This window comes from Sycon ciliatum, chromosome 1 (genome assembly GCF_964019385.1).
Source record: "Sycon ciliatum chromosome 1, ocSycCili1.1, whole genome shotgun sequence".
Taxonomy (NCBI): domain Eukaryota; kingdom Metazoa; phylum Porifera; class Calcarea; order Leucosolenida; family Sycettidae; genus Sycon; species Sycon ciliatum.
Genome location: NC_088643.1, coordinates 61,765,383 through 61,783,197, shown reverse-complemented (window position 1 = coordinate 61,783,197; position 17,815 = coordinate 61,765,383). Strand labels below are relative to the sequence as shown.

Sequence of the window (17,815 nt, the reverse complement as noted above, 5' to 3'; positions counted from 1 at the left end):
CTAGTGTTCAGCTTCGTCCAAGGACTATGTGTGCAGGGGTGGGGGGAGGGGAGTGTGTGTGTGTGTATGTGTGTGTGTGTGTGTGTGTGTGTGTGTGTGTGTGTGTGTGTTTGGTGTGTGTGTGTGTGTGTGTATGCATGTGTGTGTGTGTATGCATATGTGTATTCATGTGTGTATGCATGCGCGCGCGCGTGTGTGTGTGTGCGTGTGTGTGTGTGTGCGTGTGTGCGTGTGTGCGCGTGTGCGTGTGCCTGCGTGGGTGTGTGTGTGTGTGTGTGTGTGTGTGTGTGTGTGTGTGTGTGGTTAGGTGGGTGCGGTGCGGGGTGTGCGTACTTACATTGATGAGATGTGAGGACCAACAGCAGGCATTGCACACTGCCTAAACACTGGTGTTTCACCTATGTGTGAATAGTTTGACATGCGGTATGCCCAACTAACTTCAGGCCGGTCTTCGAGCATGAAATTATTTCCTTTGTCTTGTGGAGTTGTGGTAGACTGGTGGTATTGCATTTGCCCACCGTCCTTTCAGTGTGTTCAAGCAGACAGTACATGTATACATTGTTCACAAGCGATGGTGGCTTGTGATATCAGATCTGCTTCCAGTGTGCATTCCCATTATTATTATTACATTATATCCATGATATCAAGCGAATGGCCGAGGGCCCTCTTGATTGGTGTGAGTTGCCAGTATAATGCAAGCCAGATGTGAATTGATCGAAGAAGGATAGATTTACCATCACTGTGGATAAGAGTCATACTGTAGCTCAGTTGGTTAGAGCATTGCTCGCGAATAGCAAGGTCCCTGGTTCGAGTCCCGGTGGTGTGACTGATGATTTTTTCTTTCTTTCATATCTGGCTTGCAAGTGTTGAGTTTCGGAGAGAAAAGAGCAGTACGTGGCATGTGGCCTCTAATTTCCTAAAAACTTTGAAATTCTCCGTGAAGTCCAAATTTGAAATTGCAATTATTATTATTATTATAATTTATTATGTAATACATGTATGTATCGACGTCTTCTATTTGTTTTTGCTGTAGACTTTACTTCAGATCAAGACCCTTCCACTGCCAAAGGTGAGAGCTGGTTCTCTTGTCTTCTCAATATCTGTGCAAATGTGTATCACAATTGAACAGTGACAATATTATCCTAGAGCTTGGAAGCGTGTTCTTATTGACCGCATAAAAAGATGATGCAAAGAAAGAAAAGCACTCAAGCACTGCAGCCGGGAGGCAAAAATAAACTCAATCCGTAGCCTAGGCTCAATGAGGTCGTGCATTTCTACAAATTTCAAAAGGATCCAAGTAGTAAACCAACAAACCTCCCATCAACACAATGACAGCCAGAAACCAAAACAAGAGAACGAATTCAAATATTACAAAGCAACAGCAAAAATAGAATAACAACACAGTCTTCAAAAATGGAAAAAGCCATTCGATAGACAAGTCCAGTTACTGCACGCGCGACATGTGCGCCAGTGCGCGGCACTCGGTTACGAAACCATGACGGCCTGCACTGGACACACCGCAGGAATACGATGATCTTGACCCCCGGATTAGGGAGGTATGAATCCTTGATCGCAGGTGACAAAGGACAAGGGCGTACTGAAGATCCCAATTCTTGTCCGCTACACGGGCCGCCAGTGTCTTCAGAAATCTGCTGCACTCCGGTGCACTCTGACCGTTTGCTGCAAAATCCAGAGGGGTAAATGACCCTCAGGCTTGATCTCAGACAAGATGTCTAGCTGCTGAGATCGGCGTCGGCCACGAGCCTGAACTGCCAATGCCTTGCTGGTTGAAATTACGTCGGCGACACGGCGCTCTCCCAGATCGACCACCACACCCGTCACCATAGGCTCCGTCGCATCGCAACAGAGCAGATGCTCAGCCTCGGCAGGCACACTCCCGATTCGCATAGCGAGACAGCCATTTCTTAGGGGCGCTGGTAGTAGCTGACGAAGCGCACCGTCAGCGCACCGTCAGGCCTGAACGTGTGGCCAGTCAGCGCCGTCAGCAGATCGTCATTGATGGCCTTGTCCAGAGGTGAGTACACGACTGGGTCGGCAGGGACCACATGCTGTAGAAAGGTCCACCGGGATTGCAGAGACGCAACAAAAAGGCGATAAGCCGCCTGCGGTTGCGTCACAGCCAAGCCAGCAAGGCGCTTCACCAGCCGACACATACCTGAAACCCGGTCCAGTACGAAGTTATTTTTGAAACTGTTGGCTGCCAATAGCTCCACCCAGATACCGCACACCGTCAGTCTGGATTCTGACGCCTGTGCCAGCAAAAGCCTCCTGCGCCTCAGCCAGCAGATGCGGCCGGACAAGCATTACAGTTTTTGGCGTTGGGGTACTAACCGGTACTGAGGGCTCTAGAGCTGCTTGAAGTTGCCATCACCGTTTCTACCATTGCTCTCCTCAAAAGTCTATGGAGAGGTCAGCTTGGAAGCAGGACAGCGGCAGGTGACATGCAGAAAACGATTGACCTGTGACACGGTTGCTCATTGATAGCATAATTATGGGATGTCCATGATTTCTTTCATTTCAGAACTTAGAGTGAATGTTGACTTGATGACCGGGAATTGTGAGCTGTGTGACTAACTGCTCTGTTTCTACTGATTGTGATCGTTGGCAATTACTTGGCAGATTCAAGTACGAGTGGTGGCTGGGCAAAAGGCAGTGGGCGTGATACTTCCACAACCACCGTCGCTGCTGCCGCCGCCGCAACTCACTGGTATGGCAAGGGGGCAGGCAATGTACCTGTACATCAACAGCAGCAGCAGCTGCCGCCCTCACTGCAGCAGGACGGTGGGGATTGCGAGTATGGACCGATAATTGACCAAGCTGCATTGCAGCGCTGTAATGACATTGCCACATCTGGAGACGCACGAGGTAATGCTATAGAAAGCAGATGCAGTACTCCTTCCTTTGCGGTGGTGACATTAGTTCTGGCTTCAACTATATATTACACTTGGGCTATAGCATAAAATGGACACAGCCTCCACCACCGTATTGCCTGACCGATCCTTTCAATGTTCTTATCTTTACTTTTCTACCTGGACTCCTCCTTGGTTTCCCCTTTCTCTCTAGCTCTTCTCTTGTACCTTCTTGCTATTATTCACCTAATGTGGGGCTTTGAATAAAACAAGTCAAACAACCACCACCACCACCACGAGGATTTTTTCCGCAAATTCCCGCAGGGAAAGACCACCACCAACAACGACAACGACAACAACAACCAACGACAACCATTGACAAACAACAACCAACAAACAATGGAAAACCAAAGACAAACAATGACAACGAACAACATGCAACTACAAAACAACCACTCTTATGTTGAATGCGGCATATCCCCACAGGCTCCTGCACGCCTTTTGCCAGGAGGCCCACGATCAGTATCGTGCTGTTGCAGCCCTTCATTGAAGTTTGCATTCACGGTCGTTTGTGAATACAGTCATGCTTGAGTGCCTGCACATGATGGTCGTGGGGTGTGTGTGTTAATCAATTAAACGTGGACATTCTTCCATCCCTGTGTGCGTGTGTGTGTGTGTGTGTGTGTGTGTGTGCGTGTGCGTGTGTGTGCGTGTGTGTGTGCGTGTGTGTGTGTGTGTGTGCGTGTGCGTGCGTGTGCGTGTGTGTGCCTGTGCGTGCGTGCTACAGAGCCGCTAGCAAATCTCTTCATGCAGCATCAGACTGCGTTTCAGAAGGTGAACAGTGCGGTCACCGTTCCAGCAAACAGTTCAGCGGAGGTGAGAAGCGAAGCCATGCTACATGTTCAGCAGTGTCAGCATGCGTACACCGAGGAGTTCAAGCGTGTCTTCGACACCCTGAGGAAGGATATGGCAGGAAAGACGGTGAGTCTCTTTTTTGTTTGTTTTGCGTTTTGAGGCCAGTTGCACTCTTTTGAGCACATAAAGTAAGCAAAGTTTGCATGTTACCACCAGTTTTCAATTGTGTTGAGAAACACAAGTAGCTTAGAGAATTTTCACTCGTAGCAGGCCACCGCATGCCTGCCTATACCGGGGTGGTAGTTACAGTGCCTAACGGCGAAGAGTGAGGTGGTAAATCTCACAACAAATACCAGACAAGGGGGCAAACCTGGTTAGCTGCATCCATGTTGCATGTTACCCTCACTCCCACTAGCGAGTACCCAGTTGACCGTGCACGTCGGCGCAGTTCATTGCAAGTTAAGTGGTTCACGCATGCATCACCGCATTTGTTAGCACAGTACACAGGGCATCCCTAGGGACCTGCAGACAAGCCTACACTACAGCTACTCCGCCGCGTTTAGCACATGTATGCTGGTGTTGTGGGTGCACTATGGCGAGTACTGGATATTGCCTTCACACAATCCATCTTAACAAAGTCATTTTGTGCAAGTGTTGTTGGTTCGCTTTGAGTCAGCTAAGTGAACCTGGTGATCTTCGTCTGTTACTAGTACCCAACCATGTTGCATGGTTGCAATCCAGCCCATGAAAATACACCAACTATCGTGGGTTCACCTACCAGTACACAACATAGCTTGCACTGGAGCACAGTAAACCTATCACCAGTGTTCTTATCATACTATAATTATGATTTCTGTTGAATGTTGTTCCCAAATTATGAGTGACGCCAAGTTGTATAATGTTCCAGAACGCCTTCCTTTTCAAAATGAATGAAAAAATGCGAGGAATTTTCTGTCCTGCTTGCTTGTGTTTGTAGCAACCTCCTCCATCTAGACAAGAGTTCCATGCACCTCATGCAGGGCAGCAGAAAGTACAAGGGATACCGCAGAAGAATGACGGGCATGTCGGGGGGAGCAGCGCCTCGGCTAGCGCTGCACACCCCGCCGCCAGTAAGAACCCGTCGTCGTCGTCCGCACATGATCCTGACAGCAAAGGCCAGCAGCAGCATTCCAAGCCCGAACGGCACGGCAGCGCTGCTGGCGCTGTGCCCGGTGAGCACACGACCGAGACCAAGTCCGCGAGTGGCCGTCACTCCGGCAAGCTATCCGCTGCCGACTCCGGTGCGGCTGCCGCAGTAGCTGCTATGCCAGCCCACAGTATGGCTCAGGGCTACGGTCCAGGCTGGACAATGTCAAGTCAGCAGTGGCAAGCGCAGCTACAAGCCAGTGGTGGGGCAGCTCAGTTCGCCGTCGGTCCTGGCCCACCGGGATCTGTTGCTACACAGGTGTATGTGACAGGCACAGGCACAGGGCTGGTCACCACCACAGCAACAACAGCAGTCACAACTAGTAAGTGGGTATTGGGCTGCGAGAAAGTGGTGCTACGGGCTAGCTTAGTACTATTTCTTCTCTTCAAACTGTTGGCGGATGTGCCATTGACTGGTTGACTGGTTGGGTATGCACTAGAACTTAGCTGTTTGGTATTGTGGATCAGAACGAATATTTGTTTAGGAAAATTGCTGCCATCCGAACGGTTCATTGTTGTTAACATGGTCCTACTTTTGTGTGCACTCCGTGGTCTGTTGTGTGTGGTGTGTTCTGTGGTTTGCGGTGTGTGGTGTGTTCTGCGGTGTGTGAAACTACTCTGTCCGCCAACCTTCACCGTGCACAGCTGCCAGTGGTCGTGAAGATATGCCCGTCATTCCACCCATCGCAACCATGATACAGGTAAACAGCAGTCTTTTCTCCATTTCTCTCCTTCAAAGTCGCTGTCTCTCTCTCTCTCTCTTTCTCTCTCTTTCGTTCCCTCTCCCTCTCCCTCCTACTCTCCTTCTTTTGGCTTGCTGACTTTGTTTCTGCCTATCACATGTGGGGAAATAGCTTACTCTTTTCTTTATCAAAGGTGCAATAACTGTTGATTGGAATGTCCCTTGCAAGTGCTATGAGATGCTGCCCTGCGTTGCATGATATCAATGGTGTAACTGACGCTCTTGTTGATATGTGCTGCTGTGGATGCCCATGCAGCCCCCGTGGCAGCAGATTGGAACTGGACCTGATGGCCGAGTGTGGCCAGTCCCCCCAGGCGCAGCCATGCCACCGGGCACACAACCTGCAGAGCGTGGTAAAGTGGTTGACAAGTCCGTTCTTGCTGGCGCCGAGGCTTTGCTGGTGATGTCTGCTACAATACCGCAGCCACAACAGCAGCACCCGGAACAAACGGCGCACCATGCACATCATCAGACTGTACCCCCGTCACAAGCGCAACAGCCATCACCGTCTTCGAAGGCAGCAGGTATGCCGTGTGCTGTGTGCATGATGCGTGTGCGTGCCCTGTGTGTGCGTGCTGTGTCTGCATGCTGTGTAGCCGCGCTGTATGTGTGTGTGTGTGTGTGCATGCTGTGTAGCCGCGCTGTATCTGTGTGTGTGTGCATGCTGTGTAGCCGTGCTGTATCTGTGTGTGTGTGCATGCTGTGTAGCCGCGCTGTATCTGTGTGTCTGCATGCTGTGTAGCCGCGCTGTATGTGTGTGGTGTATGTCCCTAATGTGTACCATACTCGCTCGATTAGAAGCCCCTCTTGAATAAGAGCCCCTGCAACGACTGTTTGAAACATTCCAAGACCCTCTGGAATAGAAGCGCGTACTGTTCATGTCAAGGCATGACCCGATGGCTGTTGTGCTAGTGATGCAATTCCTGCATCTGTGGTGTGACGCGGCATGCTCTTTGCCTTGTTTCACTATATGCGCAGGGGATTCCGCCGGCAATCACATGCTGATCCACAGTACTAGCAGCGCTGCAGATCCGGAAGCCCACTTCAAGCGAGCCCTGGCGACCTCATTAACTAAGCCGTCCTCCTCGGCATTGCCAATGACAATGGCATCGCGGGTTGAGAATCCCATGACTGTGGGAATGACAACAGCAGGTGCTACAAGCACCGCGCCATTCCCAGTGGCACCTCTCAGGGAGGCGTCTGCACCAGTCGACGACGACGAGATGGACGACGTCGATGTTGTCGGCGATATCGATGGTGAACCACCACGTATGTGCGATCATCACCACACATACATACACACCTACACAAACACATGTACACACACACACACACAACATGCACACGCATGCACACACACACACGCACACACACACACACACACACACACACACACACACACACACACACACACACACACACACACACGCACACATATGCACACACATGCACACACATGCACACACATGCACACACATGCACACACATGCACACACATGCACACACATGCACACACACACACACACACACACACACACACACACACACACACACACACACACACACACACACACACACACACACACACACACACACACACACACACACACACACACACACACACACACACACACACACACACACACACACACACACACACACACACACACACACACACACACACACACACACACACACACACACACACACACACACACACACACACACACACACACACACACACACACACACACATACATACGTGTGCAATGGTGCTAATAAGTAAATCTTGCCGTACGATGACTAGTAATTGATACGTTTCAGCAATGCCCGTAGTCTGATGCACTTCGTCTGATTCACAATCTTCTGCTTTGTTTTTCATGTTGTCTTCAGTCATGATGAAGGCGTGCGTGAGTGCAAGTGAGGAGGACACACCTGATAGTCGAGTCCTGCCACAGGTCCCCTCCAAACGACCAGGCGCGGCGGCAAAAGCGACTGAACACACTGCGCCAGTCGGCAGCACATCTCAGGCCGTCATGCCTGCCACCAGTGGAATGCCGGCGGTGGCGGTGGCGATGAGTTCACACGATTCGAAGAAGTCGGCTTCTGCGGGGACGACGATGGACGAAAGATCTACAGCTGTGCGGCCAACTGAAAGTAAGGCAGTGGCACCAACACATGCCGCTATTTGCTACTCCCCGGTTGAACAGGAACAATGTGAATGCCATGTTCGAAAACATTCATTGGTTTTGAAGAAGAAAGATACATGTCTATTTTATGATTCTCACCCATGCATGTGCCCAGCCTTGTATGATGTCACGATACTGGTTTGGTGGTAAGGCATGTCGTCGTCAGCCATTGGACGTCGTCAGCCATTGGACGTCATCAGCCATTGAACATCATCAGCTATTGGACATCCTCAGCTATTGGACATCATCAACTAATGATCTGATCCAGGGTCCATGGGATGGCATGAGCAATACCAATAGCAAACGGCGACCACGACAGCGTTGGCAATGGTGACAGCAGCAGAACCAGCAGCAGCAAACAAACAAACAAAAATATTGTGTGCCTTTATCAGAGGCCATGGAGACTATGTTTGAATTCTAATTTTCCCTTTTTTGCAGGTGCTAGTCAACAACAGCAGCAGCAGCAGCAGCAGCAGCAGCAGCAGCAAGGTAAAACAATTGGAGGCCGTCAACGGGGACAGTCCCGACCCATGCCTTCTACAACATCACCTGCACCAGCAAGAGAAGCTGATGGCTCCAGGTCATCTTCACACTCACCTTCAGATCCTCCCTCCAAGTCGCTAACGCCGAGGAAAGGAAAAGCATCTGCACCAGCAACTGCAGTGGCAACGGCGGCGGTAACTGCGGTTGCAGCGTCCAGTACAGCAGCAGCAGCAGCAGCACCATCTTCTGTATCTGCAGCCCCTGCTGAGCCCGTTTCAACTAGCGCTTCGCTTCCTGTCCCCGCCGCACTGGCCAGTCTATCTACTGCACCTGCTGCCGCCGCTCCGTCTGCGCCGGAAGGTGCTGCGGCAACACCGCTGGCCACGACAACAAGTGCTGATGGTGATGCCGTTATGCAGCGCAAACTGGATGAAATGTGCCGTCAGATGGAGGAGAAGCAACGTGAGGTGGAAGAACTGCGTGGTGCTCTTACTCGTCGCCAGCAAGCGGAAACCTCTACCAAGCGTAAGAGATGATACATATTCACGTAATGTAGAAGAGATCTGCGAGTGTCGCAATTCCTTAGCACGGGTCCTGTGGCAATGGGTTCTGATTGATTCTAACGACTTCATACATATTCACGTAATGTAGAAGAGATCTGCGAGTGTCGCAATTCCTTAGCACGGGTCCTGTGGCAATGGGTTCTGATTGATTCTAACGACTTCTTGGCACTGAGGGGTAAGCAGTTAGGAAGTTTAAGCTTCAGCCAGGTATTGTCAAATTGAGCCAGGTTCAACATGGCCTCTAATGTGTGGAGTTGAAGGTCCGAACCCCCCAGACCCAAATTCTACAATCAAGAACTGAGGTTTTCACCACTAGTATGCGGTCCTCATTTAGATTTGAGGCCTGCAGCTGAAGTATTTGCGGAATGTGCTGTACACGGAGTGGATGTCTAGAAGATTCACATGCCGAGTATGGTAGCAGCATGGCTGTAGCCGCACACCTTGAGCGATTTGCCGAGGCGTCAGAACCTTTCTCATGTCGATGTTGATGTCTTGCTCCTTTCTGTGTTGTTGATCAGAGCGCAAGCGTGCACATCACGAGAGTGAGAATGACGGATCGGACAGCAGGTAAGCGCGTGCCATGATTGCTTCAGTCTTCAGATGAGTCCGGAGTGCACCGGAATGGGACGGTGTTGCGTCATACCTACTATGCATGAGAGTGGAGAACTCTTTCATCCGCCTGGTCTTCAACATCCTTTTCTGGTCTTTCTGCGTTTGTGTCTATTGTGTTTCAGTGAGGAAGGGCCTGCTGCCTCTGATGTACCCGTTTCAAAGGTAAGAGCAAGCTTCAGGTCACAGTATCCATTCCTTTTAGCAAGGTAACAATAACTGTTATGCCAGTTATCACCCAGGAGGACAAGTAGTTTGAATGGCTGTGTTTGTGATACAAGTCCACATGCTTCCAGCGCTTGGCTTTGTACTCTGAGCCTGTCTGCTTGGCCAGCAATTCCATTGCATCGGCATCTTTTCAATCATATTGTACTGCGATGCTTGCTCACGGCGTGCATGCTCATATTTATGCTTTCTCCTATCATGTCCTTTTCACAATACAGGAGGGGAAAAGCAAGAAGCGAAAGAAGATGTCCTCCAAGAAGGAGCATCCCGGTGTTCAGGTATGTCTTCATAATGTCCTCCGGTGGTTATGTACCGCAGATAGCCATTGAGTATTCTCCCGGCACACTTTGCTTGCACTATGGACTGAAGAACTGCACCGCCAAACCCACGGTGTACGTGCATCAAACTTGTATCTGCAGCAACGTGTTGGAGTAGTAAGATATTTCTTCGCCTTTTTTTGTCTATTTGCAGTCAAATGAGTGTTCGAATGCTTCACGGTTCTGTGAACGTTCCTAGTGTCATTTCTTTGAGAGTGCCCACTATTGCCAATGTTTATGTACAAAGGCCTATGGAATAATATTGACCAAATGGTTAGGTGTCGAGAAAGTGTCACGACCCGTGCTCTTGGTATGTGTATTGTTCTGTAATGCAGGGAAAGTCGGAGAAAGGCGATACTCCTGTAAGTATCGATCTGTATGGCTGTTTGTCTCCTTTTCTCTTAGTCTTTCCTGTCTGTTTATGTTTATGGTTGTTTGTCTGTTTGTCAGTTTATCAGTCTGCCTTTCCTCTCTGTTTTTTTTCTTCTTCTGTTTTTTTTCATGATTTTCCTGTCTCCATGGTCATGTCACACAATCACTGACCGTTTGATGAGCGTTAGCATGCTAACGCGAGTTAGCAGCCAGCCCAGCGAGCTGGCCCAACCTGCACGCATGCGCGAGTCACGTGGGCACGCGCCCTTCAATATCCTGTACAATGTCTCTTTCATGTCATTGCTGTTTGGACTTTCGAGCGTGCAACTTGCGGAACAGGTGTTCCCGAAACAATTTCCTTCCCACCCTCCCACCCACTAGCTCAACTCATGTTTCTGGCGCACACATGACGGTATCTGTATAGTCCATGGGAATATATGCTCTCAACTGGTTATGCATCTCTATATATCTAGCATTTGGCGGCTCTATTCAGAGTCATTGGCGGCTCCATGCGGAGGCATTGGCGGCTCCATGCGGAGTCATTCGGCGGCTCCATGCGGAGTAATTGGCAGCTCCATGCGGAGTAATTCGGCGGCTCCATGCGGAGTCATTCGCTGGCTCCATGCGGAGTCAATTGCCGGCTCCATGCGGAGTCATTCGCCGGCTCCATGCGGAGTCATTCGCCGGCTCCATGCGGAGTCATTTGCCGGCTCCATGCGGAGTCATTCGCCTGCTCCATGCGGAGTCATTTGCCGGCTCCATGCGGAGTCATTTGCCGGCTCCATGCGGAGTCATTTGCCGGCTCCATGCGGAGTCATTCGCCTGCTCCAAGCGGAGTCATTTGCTGGCTCAGCTGCGAGCCATTATACCAGTTGCTCGAATCGGCACTCCCAGCTTAACCCTTTAAGAGCCACAGGAAAATTTCAAAAATCTGCATTTTTTCATGTTCCTCGGATCATAGCTTCAGTTCTACTCACTCAATCCTCACAATCTAGGGCTTCCTGGAAAGGTATTCGCGAGAGGAAGAGAATGAGGTCGATCATGATAGCCAGCACACCGTCTATCCAGCGCTAGATCGCAGCGACAGTACGAAAAATGCCCCAAATGCGTCCAATTGCGTCCCGCTCCAGATATTTCATTCTACTCGATCGTGGAGTTCCAATTTTTTTGCTGTGTACCCTTGACAATATCAACAGTGAAACCCGTGCAAATTCGAGTAAACCAGCGTGACAAAAAGTCTCAAAAATCTCAATACTAAAGTTGCACTGCGCGCTTTTGAAATTGCCGCGATCGCGGCTCAACTTACGAGTGATTTATCTCGGGAACCGTTGCTCGCAGCGCTTTGCGGATTGTTTCTCCCGACAGGTGAGAGTTTTCTCTTCGCCCTGGATATTTCGATCGATGGATTTGAGCGAGATTAGACTGAGTTACGATCTTTTGAAGTTTTGCATTTGAATGCGTCGTTTACGACGCATTCAAGTATGGGGCGGCTCTTAAAGGGTTAATGCAAAACTCGGTTGCTCTGTTGTGAGGTGGGGGGATGCTAACCGTGTTTTACATGCTTCCTCTCTGTGTTCATGGCCTGTGTGCGTGTGCGTGTGCGTATGGCGTCAGCAGGCTCAGCAGCGTTCTAAGCAGAGGTCCCCGAAGAAAGCAGCAGCAGCAGCACACGAGGAGCAGGAGAGCAGTGCGGCAGCCTCGGCGGGTGATTCAGCCTCCACAACAGTCCACGCCGATCACAAGCCCCACAAGCACAGCAAGGAAGACCGCTCACAGAGCAAAAGAAACAAGCACAACAAACACAAGAAGCTCAAGTCAAAGGAGAAGCGCCTGAAGCAGCCATCCGCAGACAAAGCGAGTGCCGAAGGTGAGTTGCTATTGCAGTATTATATTCACTATCATGCATGATAGTTATGATGTAGGCCTTGGGGGTGACTTAATCTTAGTATTCACTGCATTAAATGTAGCACATTGCCACTTTTTGTTGCATAGTAAATGTGAAATTACAATCTAACCACCAGTGTGTACGACCTCTGAATCAACTTCCAGTATAGCATTCAAGTATGCTCAGCTTCGCCTCAGCTCGGTTTGTGTTCAGCCTATTGTACGTATAAACCTGTTAGGTTATTTTGTAAGTTATTTTGGACATGTGAACAGCCTGGAAAGTCCACCTGCCAAGTATAAGCCTGAGCACAATATCGCTTCATATGCGTTTGTTTGCCTCCACTCAGGAAAGTCTTGCGAAGTAAAGTCTCAGAGCTCCCATGAGGTATGTGTGGTGCCGCAACACTGATATCGTTATCGTTATTGTTGTTGTGCAGTTGCTGAAAGAGAGTTGGGTAATTTGCAAGTCTCTGGCCGTTGCCTTCCTTATGCATCCTAGTGTATGCATTCTAGTAGAGAATCGGTTACAGGACGCAGCTGAAAGCAGTGAAAATAATAATATTATTATGTTCCCCTTCTTCCATTGGATTTCTCCATGGCTTTTGATGTCCGATATTTTATTCCTTAGCTACAACTAGTATACTGTCAGTCAACAATATTTTATTTTCGGCTATTTTCGGCCTGGTCATGTTCGGCCGAACATTTGTTGCGGCCGAACATTTTGTTTTCCATTCCAATATTCAGTGTGACAGTATAATTATACAGGCGGCAGCAGTATAGGCGGAAAATTTGATGCGGCCGAAATGGGTTTTAGCCGTGGGAGGCCTAAATTTGAATGGGCTGAACATTTGTAGACATACAGTACTTGGTGTGTAGTGTTAACCGTGCTGATTTGTCTCTCCTGTTTTCCGTATTCTGCTTTAGAAGCCAGTGCCTGCTAGTGTCGCTGGCAATGATGTCACCGGTGATGTCACCGGTGATCAGGATGACGATGAGCAGAGTGTGGGCAATGAGGAGCAGATCTCACCCGTCTATTCCCGCCAGCAGCAGCAGCAGCAGAAGCCTGCGACTGTGGTAGGCGCTCAGACTAGTGCAGCGCGATCGACCAGCCCCCCAGTCCCTCGCTCCACTCAGCAGCCAGCTGAGCTGACCGCAGCAATACCAGGTGCGGTTCCATCTTCTTCCGTGCTTTCATCCACTCCAGCGAAGGAAACAAGTTGCGATTCTCAGAAGACGGCAGCTGAGAAGTCTCTGCCCGTTACGTCGCAGTATCCTCATGTCACTGATACGCATACCAAAACACTGCAAGCTTCCATTACGAAAAGTGACGGTGCATCTTCCCTATCCGTCTCTTCTCTTCCACCTAAGCCGGTAAGTTATGTATAGTTGATCTCCGTTCATTTCCTTTGCTTGGATTTACAGAGTTGTCAATATGCTTACTTATTCGTAGTGGTTGTTGTCGCAGGGAACGAAATACTTGCACTTGCCTTTCACGATCACAATCAGATTTAGGTGTGAAACTGCAGCTGCAAACACACCAGAGGAGTAAGAGAAAAACGAAATAAAATTTGTGCACTGGTGGGATGTTTCCGGAAACCTGATGAGTTTTGTGGTGTGGCATGTTGGTTTGTTTTGTAGGTAATTACATCCAAGAATACTGTGCCAGCGTGGAAACTGCCCCTTGGCCCCTCAAGTAGCGAGAGCAGTGGAAGCAGCAGGAGTTTCACTGGCTTGGCCAAAAAGGAGCAAAGTAGTCTAAGAGAAGCAGGACCAGCAGCGCCAGACTCTGCTCACCAGGCGGTAACTGGTAGCTTGAGAAAGCAGCAGCAGCAGCAAGGAAGTGATGAGGGTAGCAAGAGTAGCGGCAAGCCATCAGCCAGCTCCAAACCTATCCCGGCACCATTGTCCTTGCCATCAACAGCAATCACATCGTCAACGTATTCTTCATCTGTTGTGCCTGCTGTGTCTGCTGTTAACCCGTGCACCGCAAACTCATCTGTATGTGCCACTGTAGTCTCAGCAGCAACGACTGCCCTCTCCCCTCAAGCCTACAGTAAAGATTCCGGAATTGTTACATCACCACACATGTCGACTTCATCGCTGGGCAAATCTGGCGAAGACTTTGTCAAGTTGCGGAGGCGTTCAAGCAGCGGTGACCGTCCGTCTGCATCACAGCCATCAAGTGCTTCTACCCTGTCTCTCCGATCACCGATGTACGCTAAAGCCACCCTGTCTTCATCCGATGCAACAACAGATCAGAAAGTCAATGCATCGTCAGCCCAAGATCATTCATTCCCCACCACTCATACTGGGGATGCGAAGAAAGCCCCACACAATCCCAGTCCTGCAGACGAAGTATTAGCTGCTAATCTCAAGCCACTTTGGACTCCTAAAGCTGCCATGGCGTCGTTCCAAGGTGAACACACTTGTTGTTAGTTGAACAAAGGACTATGCTTGGTTTCGCAGAATTCCTGATTCTCTTTGGAGAAGATATTATGATGGAACGTCTTGGTGCATTGTTGAATGTTGTGCATAGTAGTAGGCGTCAATCTCCTGGTCAACCTGTGCATGAGGTGAGCGGGTCTCTATTGTATTGCTACAGTTGTGTGTGCGTGTGTAGTGGAGAAGCTGGTCCACCTTTTAAGGGGGTGCATGGCAGAAATATTTGTTAATTAAGAAGTTGGAGTACTACCAGTAGGTTTGTAGTTAGGGCGGTACGGACGGAAAGACTAATACACAGGAGCGCGTGCGCTAGCACACACACGCACACACGCATGAGCACACACATTTACTCAGGAAGGATTCTCTTTGACCAGGTATTTGAAAGTCTCCTGTCTCCTCTTCTGTGCTACAACAGGTCAGTCTTCTGGTGGAGGCTTGGCAGCTTCAGGTGGAAGCATGTCGTCTTTCACTGTACCCCAATTTGAGGACATCAGCAGCCCAGACAGCACTGCAGATGATGAGCTGATGATCGATGAGGATGCAAACATTGCAAGTGTAGAAGGCAATGATGATGTGGAATAGAGAGAGAGAGGGAAATTCACATCCATAAACCGTAGTGCCGTCAAAACATTTTGAGTGCTGACTACCAACGCCCAGTTTCGGAGCTTCCGGAGTCCTGTTAACGCTGAATCTAGAAATCCACATCCATCAATCGTAATGCCGTCAAAATATTCTGAGTGCTGACTAACAAAGCCCAGTTTTGGAGCTGCTCGAGTCCTGTTTTTTGCTGGATGTAAGTGGAAACATTCTGAGTGCTGACCAACAATACCCAGTTTTGGAGCTGCTGGAGTCCTGTTAGCGCTGAATCTAAGTGGAAACATTCTGATTGCTGACGAACAAGGGGCAGTGTTTGAGCTGCTGGAGTCCTGGTATTGCTGAATTTAGAAATCCACATCCATCAACCGTAACACCGTCGAAACATTCTGAGTGCTGGCTACCGATGCCCAGTTTTGGAGCTGCCGGAGTCATGTTAGCGCTGACTTTAGAAATCCACATCCATCAACCGTAATGCCGTCGAAACATTCTGAGTGCTGGCTACCGATGCCCAGTTTTGGAGCTGCCGGAGTCCTGTTAGAGCTGAATTTAACCCACCAAAGTTGCGTCGATACCTGTCGGCGCTGAAATTAACCGCCACGGCAGCCATGTGGTGTGGACGGCTACACACGCTGCCCCACTGTCTGCTACTGTACATGTAGAAGTTGTGTATATATGTGAAGAACTGTAACCACCTTGTAAGATAAAGAAACACCCAATGACAGTGGATAATAGTCTCCTGATCGAAACATGTCATGTTCCAGTGACTGGTGTGTTCTTGAGTCCTGTGTCTGCATTTTAACCTGTCTACAATTCACTTGACGTGGCATGTGTTCTTTCCTTGATCAGCTTCGATTCATGTACAAAATTCATCCCTACGTTCGCCACTATCCAACTAACGAGAACATTGCTATTTTGCGGAACAGCTTGTCTACGTGTCTTAGCTATGCGTGTGTATGTGTCTGTGTCATTTTGGATGTTGTTCATTTGTTCCTTGGTCTTACGCATGTATTCGTATTTGAGGTCGCTTTAGTGGCCGTACATCGATTGAAATTTTTGTCAAAACAACTTGTCTGAAGCCAACTCGTGCTTGTGCTTATTTTGAGTCCTTGGTAAGGCTATGTCCCGCCCTTTTTTTCCGTTCCTGCTTCTTTTCCATGGCTGCTTTTATGATCCCTCAGCTCATTTAACCTTTCTGACCTTCATTAATTGCTGACCATTCTCCTGTTGCGGGCAACAGGAGATTAGCGTTGTAGTTCTCCCTGCACGTGTGACTCAATGTCCGTGAGTGTCAATATTCCGAGTGTTGGATAATAATTGGCTATCAGTCCGTGTCTGGTGTGTAGAGTGTTAGAGTGTTAGGGTCTATTTCGAAGTAAGTACTTGAAGTAGTTGTTTTAAACTAACTTACATCTGCAAATGTTTTGTGGTGCAAGCACCTCTAGCTCTGTGTGTGTGTGTGTGTTCGTGTGCGTGTGTGTGGCGTTTGTGTGTGTGTGTGTGTGTGTGTGTGTGTGTGTGTGTGTGTGTGTGTGTGTGCGTGTGCGCGCGCGCGTGTACGTGTGTGGCGTTTTTGTGTGTGTGTGCCAGCTAGTTCGGTTGGTGGGTACACTTATGCCAGATAGTGTTGGGTCTGTTGCCAACGGGCTGGGCTGCTTGACGGTGTAATGTTGTACCTGCCACCTTCGTTGGTTTCAGGGTTCTTACTTTCATACTTTCAATTTGAAGTATACATCATACCTGTGTTAACCATGGACTACTTCCGGCTAGAGTAACTCTTGTGTAAACAATGGTGCTAGTGAAGCTTATAATAATTATTATTATCAGATCTCGAAAGAAAGGGTGTCAGCACCGACGCAATCCACTCATTCAAGTAAGCCCATTTGGTAACCGAACGTTTTCGTTCCCTTCTCATCATGGGTAAGTACAGGGAATAATGAGTCGGCAAGGCAAAGAGGTGCAGAGCTGTTAATAAAGCAATGCCAGGGACACCGACTCGAAGAGTTACTCGCAGCCAGGTGAGGATGCGTACTGGAGGAGACGAGCAGCCCATTGTACTTCGAAGTAGTATTATATTCACCATCATGCATGGTAGTATTATTATTACTTAGTTATGATGTACAATGTAGGTCTAGGAGGTGACTTCTTAGAATTCACTGCATTAAATGTAGCAGCACATTTCCACGTTTTGTTGCATACTAAAATGTGTAAGTACAATCTTATCACCATTGTACATGTATACGACCTCTGAATCAACTTCCATTATAGCCTTAAAAAAAAGTAAATTATCGTGTCCGTTCCCGAAGGGAACTCACGACGGCCGCTAACACCCGGTAAACCCTAGCGGCAGATGCAGCGCCTAACGGTGGGGGTGAGTGGATAAGTCTCACAAAACCGGCACAGAGGAGAATGTCTTCTTCATTCAGGACTGGTCTAAAGAATATATCAATAGGAAGTTTCAACGTTAGAGGTATTTCTAGTCAGG

At 49.0% G+C, this 17,815-nt stretch overlaps 1 protein-coding gene across 5 annotated transcripts in view; it reads left to right on the top strand.

Moving 5' to 3' along the window:
* The window catches only part of LOC135804737 (pneumococcal serine-rich repeat protein-like), a 31,864-nt gene extending 15,217 nt beyond the window's left edge, over positions 1-16,647 (top strand). For 3 of the 5 annotated variants that reach the window (XM_065318684.1, XM_065318682.1, XM_065318685.1), the window contains exons 5-22: positions 1,034-1,069; positions 2,641-2,886; positions 3,658-3,851; positions 4,702-5,233; positions 5,556-5,611; positions 5,909-6,176; positions 6,631-6,921; positions 7,546-7,809; positions 8,280-8,849; positions 9,406-9,454; positions 9,622-9,661; positions 9,940-9,999; positions 10,374-10,400; positions 12,028-12,277; positions 12,642-12,679; positions 13,219-13,665; positions 13,933-14,710; positions 15,152-16,647. In XM_065318684.1, the coding sequence (XP_065174756.1) occupies positions 1,034-1,069; positions 2,641-2,886; positions 3,658-3,851; positions 4,702-5,233; positions 5,556-5,611; positions 5,909-6,176; positions 6,631-6,921; positions 7,546-7,809; positions 8,280-8,849; positions 9,406-9,454; positions 9,622-9,661; positions 9,940-9,999; positions 10,374-10,400; positions 12,028-12,277; positions 12,642-12,679; positions 13,219-13,665; positions 13,933-14,710; positions 15,152-15,318 (4,313 nt within the window). In that variant the 3' untranslated portion in view covers positions 15,319-16,647. The remainder of the gene's footprint in view (positions 1-1,033; positions 1,070-2,640; positions 2,887-3,657; positions 3,852-4,701; positions 5,234-5,555; positions 5,612-5,908; positions 6,177-6,630; positions 6,922-7,545; positions 7,810-8,279; positions 8,850-9,405; positions 9,455-9,621; positions 9,662-9,939; positions 10,000-10,373; positions 10,401-12,027; positions 12,278-12,641; positions 12,680-13,218; positions 13,666-13,932; positions 14,711-15,151) is intronic. The other 2 variants (XM_065318683.1, XM_065318686.1) reach the window with 2 other exon arrangements.
* The last annotated feature ends 1,168 nt before the right edge of the window (positions 16,648-17,815 follow it).